The sequence below is a fragment of the Apostichopus japonicus genome, chromosome 21 (genome assembly GCF_037975245.1).
Source record: "Apostichopus japonicus isolate 1M-3 chromosome 21, ASM3797524v1, whole genome shotgun sequence".
Lineage (NCBI taxonomy): Eukaryota > Metazoa > Echinodermata > Holothuroidea > Aspidochirotida > Stichopodidae > Apostichopus > Apostichopus japonicus.
The window spans coordinates 12,159,975-12,173,666 of NC_092581.1; the positions used below are offsets into that span (position 1 = coordinate 12,159,975).

Here is a 13,692-nt window from a genome sequence, read left to right on the forward strand (position 1 = left end):
CATTCTACCTTTAGTAAATTCAAAATGGCGGCTTCCTTGTTGCTTGTTGATTATTCAAGCGACGAAAGTGAACACGGAGTATTAGACCATACCGAACCGGACAAGAAAGGAGAAGTGAATCAAAATGAACCTTTGCACTTGGTTCCCCTCAGTGAAGGAGAAAACGTTCTCACTCTTCACAAAAAAATGCAGTTAAACTCCGCGCCGTTAGTGGAACCGTCTCACAAACTGGAGGTAAAGTAGCACTAACTTAGGCCTATGTGAGACATTACGTTAGGCTATAGCCTATGCTTTATATAGCCAATACCAGCGTTATGTCTAGTCTAGTATTATTGATTAACGTAGGCCTATGTGTCCGAAACAAAAGAAATATTCTAATAATAATAATAACCAGCATTTATTTCGGGAGAAAGTGGGAGAAACCCGCAAGTGCCTATTGATTACAACCAGTTACACCTCGTGTTGCTTCCAATTCAACATTTTAACTCAAATTTGGAAATGGTGGCATTGGCATTTGTGTAAAGTAGTTCTATAGATGTCGGATCATGTTGCAAGACTAAAACAAATTTGCCCGAAAGAATGCTGGACCTTACTAGACTAAGATCAATCTTAAAGGCATTGAAGACTCGCCCCAAACCGCATGCCGCGCTCTGAAAAAGTCTGAAAAACTTTCCGACCTGACATGTCCACGCTGCTATGTACACTGTTTTGTGGGTATTGACCATACATGTTTGTATTGACTGTACACTAGTGTCTAATTACCGACTGTAGCAAGCTGTGTGTGTATTTTCTGGGATTGATGGTGGTGTCTAACACTTCTGTTACACCTCATTCGAAACTAGGTCAGATTACCGGCATGAGACATTTCTTTGTGCGCGAGTCTTCACACCCTTTAATTTGTTAGGCATAAATAACAACTGGAAATACATATTTTAGTGCAGTAAATTTAATGTAGCCTCATTCGAAACTAGGTCAGATTACCGGCATGAGACATTTCTTTGTGCGCGAGTCTTCACACCCTTTAATTTGTTAGGCATAAATAACAACTGGAAATACATATTTTAGTGCAGTAAATTTAATGTAGCCTAACCATTACTACAATACTAGTCTTGTTCTAAAGTGGCTGATTTCCCTCATTAATTTTCCATCTTGCCATTGTGAGGCCTTAGAATTTATTGTCTATTATGGCCTATTAATAGTATAAAAAGAGGCCTCTGGAGACATAACTTATGAATGTGATGACAGGTAGCTCTAAAGTTAGGCCTTGTCAGGCCCAGACTAAAGTTTTGTTTTCGCACGAAGCAGTGGATATGCACGGAAAATACAAAGTTTCAGCTGAAGTTTTGCAAATTTGGAAATTGAATTTTTTTTACAAATTTTTTTGCATAGGACCATTAATGACATCTGTATTCCAGCAAAACAGCATGTGATGTGTTCATAGAGCTGAAGTACAGAAAGACCTACAGTAGTCTAGTCCCTCATACATAAGCTGTAACTCTTTGCCCCGGATATTGTCAGCGTGCAAAAACTCAAGCTCTTTGCACTACACAAGTTATGAGACACTGGGAGCATAGAGTGGCTGCACAATGTGACACAGTCTAGAATTACATTTGTCACACAAAACAAGTGCTCTTACCAATATATCCTGACTTGAAGCTGATGAACAGCAGGTACTGATAAAAGAAAACAGTGTTAACTTCGACCAAATATACTTGCGTAGGGAACGCCTTGCAAGCCGACAAAATATGCGAGCGTTGCAATTAGCAGCACTGAAATTGCCCGCACAGAAAAACTCACACTGGTTGTTTGTGCAGGGAACATGTCTGGAGCCAGGCTAATCAGTTTTACTAAGAACCCCTAAATTATATGAAACATTTGATAGCAAATTGATTGCCATAATAAGCTTGAAACGTCTGTCTTATAGAATTAATGTTATTTTACTTCATTTATATTCTCCTTTAGGGGAGGTTTATCACTGGAAAGTGGAATTAAATGTTAACTACATGTATCATTTCAATTGCAAGGAGTAAGGCAGTTCCCTGGTTTACTTACAATAACCCATAATGAAAACTTTGCAAAATGTATTAGAAATTTGATCATCAATTTTTAATCAATTTTTTTATCTGGTAGGAATGTGTATATTTTCTTCCTGATTCACTGAGAAGTTGAAAAAGTGATTGAAATTTCTCATATTCCATAGATCTAAGGAATCCAATCAACTAGTACTAAGATACACTTAGTGACTTAATGAAGTTCTTGTAAATCAGAATGGCTTGATCACCTGCCTGATCAATGTTAAAAGCCTTCATTTCTACATTTTGCCAAAAGATAAAGTTGTGCTCAGAAAGGTATTTTATCGTTTCTGGCCTAACTTTTAAAAATTGTTGTTTCAGACTACAAACCAATATATATGTTTCTTATGCTGTAAGCTCCATTTTTCCAATTTTTAGCACATACCAGCATGCTGGTGTGAGCTATTGTTACAGTGCAGCGTCTATCACTCTATCCGTCAACAATTGGTAAAACCGCTGCCACTCGCACAGTGTTTGATGGAATTTCATGAAACTTGGACACAAGGACCATTGGGTATAGGGCCATCAGAGATGGTCCAAAATTTGGGGTCAAAGGTCACCTGTGGGCCGTAATGGGCCATTTTGTGGAAATACGCAAAATGCTTCTTCTCCTACAGATTCCATGGTACAATGTTGAGGGTTTGTCACGATAGTACTATGGTAGTTTTACCCTCAGGGTGTTCATGAATTTGAGATCAAAGATCAACTAAGGGTCTTTTGTGGCCCGGGCCGCGGCCCTATATTTTCAAATTGCTCCTGTTCGTACAGTGTATGGCCAATTATAATGAAACTTGGTCACAATGTTCCTCGGGATGAGAGTTACGAGGGGTGTTCGGAAAATTGAGGTCAAATGTCATTTAGGGGGTCATCGGGGGTCATTCTTTGTAATATTTTCAAATATCTCAATCTCCTCAAGATTTTGATGGATCATATTCAAAGTTGAACTGATGATTGTTGGATTGTGTATGAATAAGGTGATGCCTAAAAATTTTTGGTCAAAAGTTAATTAATTACAATTAATCCCCATTGTTTAAAAAAAATCGGAGCCTTTACTTTTTGCCAAAGCTCCTTTAATTTGTCTCCCAGTCCCTGCAGTGTTTGTTTACATTTGTGGTTAAGCTCTGCAGAGGCTGTTAGTGGAATTAAAGTAGGACTGGGAGTTGTTATTAACTGTTGAACTGTAAGCATGAGAGCCCTATAGCCAATCAGCACTTGCCGATTCTTAGAAGTCTTTGAGCCTGAGGTATGTAGGCAGCTTGTGAAGTTATGTCTTGTAGGGAGTGCTTGTGAAGTTATTTCTGCTAAGGTAGAGGGGACAAAGTTTAATAGGGTAGGTCAGTGGTATTGTCTGAGAGAGTGGGTAAAATAGGATTTAAAGGGGAAAATAGGAATTATAGCCAGTGGTGTGGCCAGGGTTCTTCTAACGGAGGGGGGGGGGTATCCCTCATGGGCCCAAAATTGGTTTTGTGGGCCATACATTTTTAAGCTCGAAAAGGTATGAGCTTCTGCACCATTGGTGCTCTAGTTTTTAGGTGTCATGTTCTCTCTCATAGTCTCGTGTAATTATTGAATTTTGATTTCTCTTTTGGAGGATATTAATGCCACCTTTTCCACTTTTATCTTTCCTTCACAGGATGCAAATAATCCCTACAAGCCACTAGATCCTTCAACCAAAGAAGTTCAATATAATGCAAAATATGAGCAAATGTTTGCACCAGAGGTAATGTTACTCCACTTTTGTCCACATTGTTAAGGCATTCAGAACATTGCAATTTGAAATTGGAATTTATAGCAGGTTTTTTACGTGATATATTCATTTTCTGTACGCATTTAAACTTTATCGTTCATGAGGTTAATGGATGATATTTGGTGTGGCAGAGTCAAAGAGTTTGAAGCAACTTTTAAAACTGTTAATTTTACCATAATCGGTGTTCATAAATGTAAATTTACTTTTGTGTAGGTCTGCAAAGCAATTATTCATATTGATCTATTGCATCAGTTGGTTTAACTCTTACATAGACAAAATCTTGTTTTGGATCTTTAACTTTTAATTTCATATTTGTGTATATAAATATTCATATTTTTTCAGGCAGGACCAGTGAATCCCTTCAAGACACAGCAACAGGCCGCTAGTAAGAACATGCTGGCAGGATTTGTAGAAAACGCTAACTTTAGTGCCTTCCAGTTTGAAAACCAAAGGAGAACATTTACAAGTTATGGTATGTACAGACCATGTGCAAGAGGCTGAGAAATATCAATGCCAAATCCTTATATACATGTGTAGTATGAATGAACTTTAGAGCTCTAGAAATTTTGACCTGATTATCTATCATGCAGCTATTGTTGTGTTGATAGGATTCTACTGTTTTTTTCCATGTGAAGTTACTTTCACCCGTTCTTGGTATTGTTTCTTCTCACTCTTATGAAGTTTGATCTCATTGTTTGCTGAAGTGATTCATTGAAATAGAATTGAATTGAAATGAAATGAAATGAGGTTATCAGTGCAAAGGTTATGTACGTTTAAGTTCATATTGTTTCTCTTCAATTCTGTTGTTGATACATTCTTAAAATATTGCTAATTTATTGATGTATTCTGTGACATCATCATTCATTGACAATTTTTTACAAAAAAAATAATGGTCTTTATACTGATTAAATTTATTGCAAACATTTGATTAAATAACATCATCCTGTGATATTTGTGAGCACTCGATGCGAACTCATACTATCACCTTCAGAAGTTTATGATCTATGGGTGAACACAAATGACAATTCACTACTTTTTGGCCAAGGATTTGAATTATAAACTTTACTAGCTCTGGAATATGTCAAGTCTTTTTTTCTGTTTTTTTTTTTTTTTTTGTGAGCAAAGATGTTTTAAATTTTAATGGGGCTCACCAGCCGTGCCCAAAAATCCAAAATCAATAGAGGGTGATGTCATATCTAGTTTCTAGTGTTGACATGATTCAAGTGAGGGCTTACACCAGATAGAGTTATTTTAAATCAGAGATCTGTAAACAGGATAGGTCCTGCGCATGGGGACAAATGTGACAGTCTGTAGAAATGTTGGATAGCCCCATTACACTTTCAAGCTGTGATGCAGATGGTTCTCTTATTAACCAATGAGAGCCTTATACCAGAAACTGGACTTGTGCTATACCCCTAAATAAATGTCTTTAATATATTGAAATGACCTATAAGTTGATTCAATTTCGTTACTATATATTGAATTCCCAAAGTCCCAAGAATACACTATTTGAGCTTCAGTTCAAAAAAATTGTAAAAGTGTTTTCTGTGTGTAGTGATGCGTTTAAATCAAGACGTGGCTTTACAAGACACATATCTGTAAACAATGGTGGCATGTTTTTATTTCATACCTTCATAAGTTATTCTTTTATTGCACTATTCACTATGAATAAACATTTCTCTCAGAGAATTTCTTCTGCATAATAAGCTCAGCATTGTTGTCTTTGCAGGTTTTGCTGTAGATCCAAGTACAGACAGCTCAGATAGAATTGTCGGGGATTCTCAAAAGATGGTGGACGCAGAAGGTACGTCACTTACTTTAAAGGGGTTTTCCAAAGTCGAAAAAGATGCTGAAAATTGTCTGCATCTTCAATAATAATAATAATAATAATATTGAGGATTTATAAAGCGCAGACATAACCACCGATAACAGTGCTCAAGACACATCACAATATTACCCTGGTCAACGATAACCTGTCAAACATATCAGAAACAATCCCTCCACATGGCAGCAGCTAAACCGCGCCCAGCTGACAGTTTTTATCTCACAGGTCCCCATTTTTGCACCTTGGGTGAAGAGAGGCAATGGAGATAAAGTGCCTTGCCAAAAGGACACAACACAAGGATCTGGCCAAGACTCAAACCTGCAATCCTTAGATCACGAGTTTACCGCCTTAACTACTTGACCATGACGCTCTCTTTCAATACCACATCCGCATAGCATATTGCATGTGAAAGAATATGAATTTGTGAGTTATGTGGTATTTGCAAATGCATCTTGCAACAATAGAGTCAATGATCCATTACAAGACAGCTAAATTTGTTTCTTCCTTTTCTCTATAATATTTAAACTCTTTTGTGGGTTAACAAAGCAAATCAAGGACTGGAATATCCTGGTAAAAAAATACTTTCGCGGACCCCATAAAAAAATGATTCACTTTCATGATTCTTTTGTCATATTTCCAGGAAAAACCGTCTTTGAAAGTTCTCAGAAGAGACCAGGAGATAAGAGAAAGAAGACAAAGAATATGGATGCATCAGATATCGATGGCTATGAAGGCCCCTGGAGTAAATATAAAGATGAAGAAACTGTTTCTAAGCCATCAGAGGTCAGAAGACACATTATAAGTCTACTTGATGTAGTAAAAGCAGCCATTGTTAGAGTTTAATGTTTGTAATTAGGAGGGGGGGGGGAATTATTTCTGAGAATTTTTTTTACGATCTGGTGATTTTGCAAACAGAGCCAGTTGGGACTATTTCCTAATGCTAATACCTCTCTAAACTGTCCTCCAATATCATGCTTCAAAGCACTGGTACTGTCAGTATAAGCAGTTCCTCACCTTGATCTGATAGAAACATGATATTCATACTGCTCGTACTGACAGTACGAGTGCTCTGAAGCAGGACATGACACTACAGTTTAGAAATAAATTGTCCCAACTGGGTGGCAACCACCCTGTGTTGTTGCATATTCATCTCTCTACACACAAAGTCTTAAGATATCAATATCTCAAAACTTGATAGAAATTGATGATACAATGACTGTTACTTTCACCGGAAGGTCAAGATTACGTTCCTTACATCTGAACTATATTTCTTTTTCATTTAACAGGCAGAACAGGAGGAACTTGATGTCATTCTGGCTAAAAGGGCCAAGAAGGGTAAAACTGTGGAGGAGAAGACACTTGAAGAGAAAACCACCCTACATGGTACCAGTTATTACAAACATGTTTTGTGTTATGTTTTATAGCTCTGTGTCGCATATGTTAAAAGCCTATATCAAATAGATAAGGATAACTAGTTTAATAACCAGTCCGACAAGATCGGTGATGATATGATATTTGTGTGTGCATCTCGTCAAAGAACTGACTTGATTGGACCATCGCATTTGAAAATGTTGCAATGTGTTACGTGTTAGCTGCTGGAGCCTTCCACTGATAACGCTCTCCTGTTCTAATAAATGTTCATTTGATGAAAAACCAAAGAAAGGTGCTGATTTTTAACAGTTAGTCTAATTTTAGTCTTATTCTGGTAATACAGGAGTTGGTAAAAAACTGCCCGCTGAATATAAACACTGTTATCAGGTCCCTTTAAGTCACACTGTCAATATCCCTTCCCCACTCCTAGCCCCCTCCCCTGCTTCCAATTGTGCTTAGGAAAGGAAGGAGAAAAATATTCAGTTCACTGAAAGCCAGACTTTTTAAGATTTAACAATCATAGTACTCCCTTTTCTCTGGTTTTTAAACCGATCTCATAATACCTCTCCTCTCACCAACAGTCAAGGACGCGTATGACTACCAAGGCCGCTCGTATCTCCACGTTCCCCAAGATCTGGAGGTCGATTTGAAATCGGAGGAACCCCCAGAGAAGTGTTATCTCCCCAAGAAACACATCCACTCCTGGACGGGTCACACCAAGGGTGTCTCCTCCATCAAACTCATTCCGAAGTCAGGCCATTTATTGCTCTCCAGCGGCATGGACAGTAAGATCAAGGTACTGTCAATCAGACTTGTGACAAGTCTGTATTTGTACACATATAGTTTACCTGTACTGGTACTCGCCGACCATGGATTTGTACTCGTAAATTGTAACCAAAATAAAATAAAACTGTTAGCAAACTGCTTATCCACTAGAGATCCTGTGTAAGAGAATGTGTAAAAGAAAGTTGGCCTGACATTTCGATCCTAGCAGGATCTTCTTCAAAGGCTAAATGACAAGTAACAGTAACAGAAGGGACAAATTGTAACCAGCGTATTTTGGGAATCTAGTATAAAGGTACCAGTCCAAGAATTGAGTACTCTTACTCAGGCATTTCAGTTTGGTACTCAAGCTTTGTACTCATACCAAGGAGAAGTTTAATTGTACTCGTCCATGTGCTGTTGTACTTGTACTACATATCTTCAGCCATCCAACTTGGTAGTTTTAATTGCTCATCTTGGAAGTGGAGGGAGGGAAGAGGTTGGGTGGGGCGAGGGGGAGCTGGTAGGGTGGATTGATTCAGGTCTTTGTTATTTGTATTACAGTTTCTTAATTTGACCTTTGTTTATTGCTAAGGTTTTCCTCATTAGAAGAATATTTGAGTAATTTTTAGCTCATTTTTGGATGAATGCCCTTGCTTGCATTTGTAAACGTAACTTTGAAGAAAATCAGATAAAAGCCGCTAATTGCCATGGTATGCAAGGTGCCAAAGTGTCTTAGTATTAACACACCTACCAAGAATGGATCCGTAGGAGTCTGTCCAAACCTTCCACTCAAATCTGTCATTTATTTGAATCCATTTTGCTTGTGAAGACAATTTTTTGGGCACATTCAGAATGTTTATAACATTGCATCTTCAGTTGTCTATTTAGCCATCAATCAAATTTTTTGTGTTTTTTTTTGTGTGCAATTGCCAGATTTGGGAAGTGTACAACCAGAGGCGATTACTACGTACATTTGTGGGTCACAAGCAGGCTGTGAGAGAGGTTAACTTTAACAACGACGGGACCAAGTTCCTCAGTTGTGCTTACGACAGATACATTAAACTCTGGGACACAGAAACAGGTGAGATGTTTAGTCTTGTCTATCTGTGCATGGTATTAGAAGTCTCTTCGTTTATTTTGTTAGATTATGGATCTCTCACTTTTCTGCTTTCTGACAAAAATCAAATCAGTCTTGTGTGGTTTTGCTTTGCAGTATATATGTAACTATAGATGGCAAGTTCAACCGACCTAATATATAATCTCTTTTTTTTTTTTTTTTTTTTTTTTATATTCAATTTTTGATTTTCATGAAGGGTGCTGGGGGACTGTTTTAGTTATAATTATCAGTTATAATTATTAAAATATATTATCTTGAAGTTCGTTATAAGCATGGATTAACCATTTCCAATGCAGTAGTTTCTAAATATTCCCTGTCAGAACTGATAAGTTAAGTCAATTTATTTATTTAAATTATAGTGAGCTACTTCTTTCCCCGGTTTATGTATTCTTTCATCAACAATAAAACAAATATAACAGCAGGCTCGAAAGATTCCTTCCCCACCCTACCCCCTGGCTATGTCATACACTGAGAACCATTGTGGCATAACAGCATTTTTGGTATGAAGAAAATGAACTTCAATTTTGATACAGGTGATAGAAGATAATATTGGCTGATGATGTGGGTATCCATAGGACAATCTACAGAACGGAGCATACAGTTGGATTCGAAGCAAAAATAGCAATGGTACAGGAGTACTTTTGAATACCATAAATTTGATATATATGAAGATAGTGGATAATCGTGTTGCTTAGGTGAATGGTTACCTCACCATAGTGTTTCACATCCCAATATTCTGCCACAACCTGGACCACCATTACCATTGCTATCAACCAAAACTTCTCTGACAGCATGTCTTCAGAAACTTTTCCTTTTGGCAGTTGCGCCAACGTTGCTAATTACCTGAAAAACGTCCGGTTAATGCTGCCCGTGCATTAATCTGAATTTATTATAAAATCTATTAAACCTATTAAGTTCTCAACTTATCACAAGTAAATTCTTACATTTTTACATAATATTTCCCACTTTATGCTCAATTCCAGGTGAATGCATAGGAAGGTTCACAAACCGTAAAGTACCGTACTGCGTGTCCTTCAATCCAGACGAAGACAAACAAGACATCTTTGTGGCTGGGATGTCAGACAAAAAGATAGTCCAGGTCAGTTTGAAAGAAAACAAAAATTTAACCCCAGATCGTACTTTAATATTGCAGTATTTTTTAGAAATGTGTTATGCAAAACATATTCCTAAAACGGCATAAATGCCGGGCTACACCCCTGCTTGCTTTGCCTTATTTTTTTTTTTTATGATTATTATTATTATTATTATTTTTTGCAGCTTGCTGTACTTGTGGGAGGTTAATTATTATTTTTTTAGTTACTTATGCAAAGTGCAGGGAAAACAATGACTGTATTTTGTAATATAAAAGGTAACAATAGTGAATAATGGCAGCAAGCTCATTCCATGATGGTTATTTTTATATTTTGTCTTATTATTTCCAGTGGGACACAAGGAGTAATGAAATAGTACAGGAGTACGACAGACACTTGGGAGCCGTTAATTCCATAACCTTCGTGGACAACAACAGACGGTTTGTGACCACCTCCGACGACAAGAGCCTGCGTGTCTGGGAGTGGGACATTCCTGTGGATTTTAAGTACATAGCAGAACCAAACATGCACAGTATGCCTAGTGTGACTCTTAGTGCTAATGGTAAGATCATATCACCATGATAACCATCCTACTTTTATTTTCTTGCTGCAGTAGGAGTCAGGACCATCATCATCTGTCTAAGTGATAGAGATGGTTGTGAGACAGCGAAGAAGAAATTGTATTCCATTTGGGAGATATCGCGGTTTTAATGTTCCATACAAGCTATATACTTATATACCAAATGTACTATCGATATGATGTTTTGAGAATTGTTCTTTCTCCATTTCATTTCAATGTTAGGCAAGTGGTTAGGCTGCCAGTCTATGGACAACAAGATAGTCATATACAGTGCCCTTAACAGAGTAAGGGAAAACAGGAAGAAGGTCTTCAAAGGTCACATGGTCGCAGGGTATGCTTGTCGAATGGATTTCTCTCCTGATAATGCGTAAGTAAAAGCCAGATTTGATGTTGACATTTTGACAAATTTTAAGTGCTTAGTAAGCTGACAACTTTCTGCCTTCAGTTGCTTGTGGTACTTAGAAATAAGTTCGTAAATTTCATATTATTGACAGACAATGTATCATTGCTCTGAAAATGCACTTCAGTGGTTGATGTATGTAAACTGAGCAGTTACAATTTTTAATGATAAGTTGGTTATTCTGTGAGAAAGTAAGGCTCACGTCCCAGATTAGTGCAAGATTGTGTACCAAATTTTCTCTCTTTTGCGGGATGCATTGAATTCTTTTGCATGTCGGATTTGACATACGAGTTGCCTACAGCAGAATCCTAGTCTAGACTAGTGTGAATGTTTGTTTTGAAAATAACAAGTTTTCTCAAGACTTTTAGTATCTGGTTTGACACTACTAACAATATACTAACAATTCCCTTTCTTTCTTTTTCTATTTAAGTATATTTGATGGAGAGATTAGTTTCGCTGCTACAACAAGCATGCAGTTTCTGTTAGGATAATCCATTTATATATACCTTTCAGCCATTGATCAATTCTTACCCAATTTGTCTTTAATATGACATATTTTTGTTTGTTTTGCTCTCAGATACGTGGTTTCCGGTGACGCAGACGGGAAGCTGAACATCTGGGACTGGAAGACGACTAAGTTGTACTCCAAGTTGAAGGCTCACGATGGGGTTTGCATCAGCTGTCTATGGCACCCTCATGAAACGTCAAAGGTGATCACATGTGGATGGGACGGTCAGATCAAACTCTGGGACTGAGAGAGGAACGACGCCCCTCGATGACGAAATCGCTCCAAGACGGCCAGCCATGTACTGAAGAATTGCACCGATGCAAGCTGTGAGTGTGCAGGGTTAAGCAATGGACACAGCTACTCCCGGAGAGTTTTTAGTTAAATCTGAAGAAGCAGTGACATTCAGCAAGCAGTAATATGTCAGTTGAGAGCAGACAAAAGGAAACCTGTTGAAGATAACGACACTGTGAAGTAACGTGAAATATGAGGCATGTCATACGATCCTTGACTGAAAGAAATGTAGGGGTTGCCATGGAGATGTGCCTAGTTTGGAGTAGGACTCCTTGACAGTAGCAGGCAGTATGTCAGATTTCAAGTCTTTGAGAAAGGAGGGAGGGAATGACACTCTCTACAAGCTGTCAAAGATTTAGAACTTTGAAGTGAAGTGAAAATTGTGATGCTTGTAAGGCAATCCTTGTGTGGGATGGGGGAGTTGCCATGGAGATATGCATATTAAACATGATCATTTGTGATGCATTGAAGAAGAGGCACCATGGGTATTCTTCACTGATTCCATTAAAATGAAAACCCATCTAATTAATGTGTAAAGAAAGAAATGTGAGTGAATATTTTAGTCTCATGATTATTTTTGGGGGGAGAGCTTCATGGAATTCGATTTGATTTTCTCTGTTAGTGTTGATGGTTTCTTTCCATTTTCGTTCATGAGTTTGTGACTTTAGTCTGCCTAACTATTATATCGAATGCTGCTGTGTGGCTCTTCTGTGACCACCTTGCTCTTGCATTTCCGTGATGTCATGAGGTGTCACCATGGCAACACAATAACAAATTTCTGTTTTGGAAATTATGGAAAATGCCACTTATGTTGTACTTGCTGGAGGAAAGAGGTGGGTGGGACAATCACTGACTATGTTAACTCAATGATGTGTCAGTGAAAAGTACATGCAAATGTTAAAACAAAAGAACAGAAACAATAAACCAATGTTCAAATTTGTATTCTTCCATGATATGAAATACTAAAGGAGAAATTTCCATTGCAAAAATGTGAGTAGGGCAAGTGAAAATAAGTTAAGGGAAAACAGATTATGCTCAGTGCAGAAGCTAGTCACCATGTTTGTACTAGAGTTGTTAGGATTCATACCATTGTAAGGTCGAATCAAGTCATTGCCAGTACTTTTCCTGAGTCGAGTTTACTCACTGTATTACCTCCAGGTGATAATCATGACAAAGTTACTTGAATCATATCTTTTTTGAACTTTCAGGACTTGAGTAATGAGTAATGATGCACTGGTTTGTACTAGACTTTTAATTTTCAGGAAGGAATTTCATCAGTTGTACAGATATTTTGTAATCATTGTCACATTCAAAAACTTATGTACTTTACTTTGTAATATTACTTGAAAATACAATTAAGTCAACAACAAAAATTACATAGTCTGTTTCTTGCAAGATTCCAATTTGTCGATTTCCTGGAAAGGGCCCAAATTTTTAATCAGGTCTCAATTGTTTGAAGTTGGGTTAGGTGAAAAGGATTGTATACCCCAACCCTACCACCCCTTCCCCTGGATCACATCACACCTCCACAGACGTTTGCCCCCCAAAAATATATATATACAGTGCACATCATTTTCTTACAAAGCATATTCTTTTAATAAATATTCACTGCACCATCTAGGAGGTGGCCCCAAGCAATCTAAAAAATGGTGCTCGAAATGTAATTCGTAGGTTTGTGCTGAACCAATGGCAATAGCTTGTGCTAATTCTTAGTAACTCCTCAACACTTTACAAAAAGAAGTGTTAAGATAGTTTACTCTAGAAAGTATAAAGGTTGTGAAGAGGCGTTTGAATACTTGTCGCTCAATGTATCAGAAGGTCTTCGCTGTGCAACCATTTATTTCTCCCAGTTGGCATGGTAAAGAATGCACTCTTTTTTATGAAGGAAAGATAACATCACAACTAGACCAGCTTAGGTAAAAACA

The 13,692-nt window shown here is 37.6% G+C and overlaps 1 protein-coding gene across 1 annotated transcript; it reads left to right on the forward strand.

The window, feature by feature from the left end:
• The first annotated feature begins 3 nt into the window (after positions 1 to 3).
• LOC139962975 (pre-mRNA-processing factor 17-like) lies at positions 4 to 13,113 on the forward strand. Its single transcript, XM_071963406.1, has 12 exons — positions 4 to 234; positions 3,706 to 3,792; positions 4,162 to 4,291; positions 5,549 to 5,623; positions 6,285 to 6,427; positions 6,931 to 7,027; positions 7,597 to 7,811; positions 8,714 to 8,861; positions 9,881 to 9,996; positions 10,340 to 10,550; positions 10,791 to 10,935; positions 11,546 to 13,113. Exons 1-12 carry the CDS (start codon positions 25 to 27, stop codon positions 11,721 to 11,723), a joined length of 1,755 nt encoding a protein of 584 aa, XP_071819507.1. The 5' UTR covers positions 4 to 24; the 3' UTR covers positions 11,724 to 13,113.
• Positions 13,114 to 13,692: the final 579 nt, after the last annotated feature.

Coding starts and splice junctions, on each gene's coding strand:
- LOC139962975 (XM_071963406.1), top strand. CDS start 25: ATGGCGGCTTCCTTGTTGCTTGTTGATTATTCAAGCGACGAAAGTGAA. Junction 235..3,705: donor AACCGTCTCACAAACTGGAG/GTAAAGTAGCAC, acceptor TTTCCTTCACAG/GATGCAAATAATCCCTACAA. Junction 7,028..7,596: donor AGAGAAAACCACCCTACATG/GTACCAGTTATT, acceptor TCTCACCAACAG/TCAAGGACGCGTATGACTAC.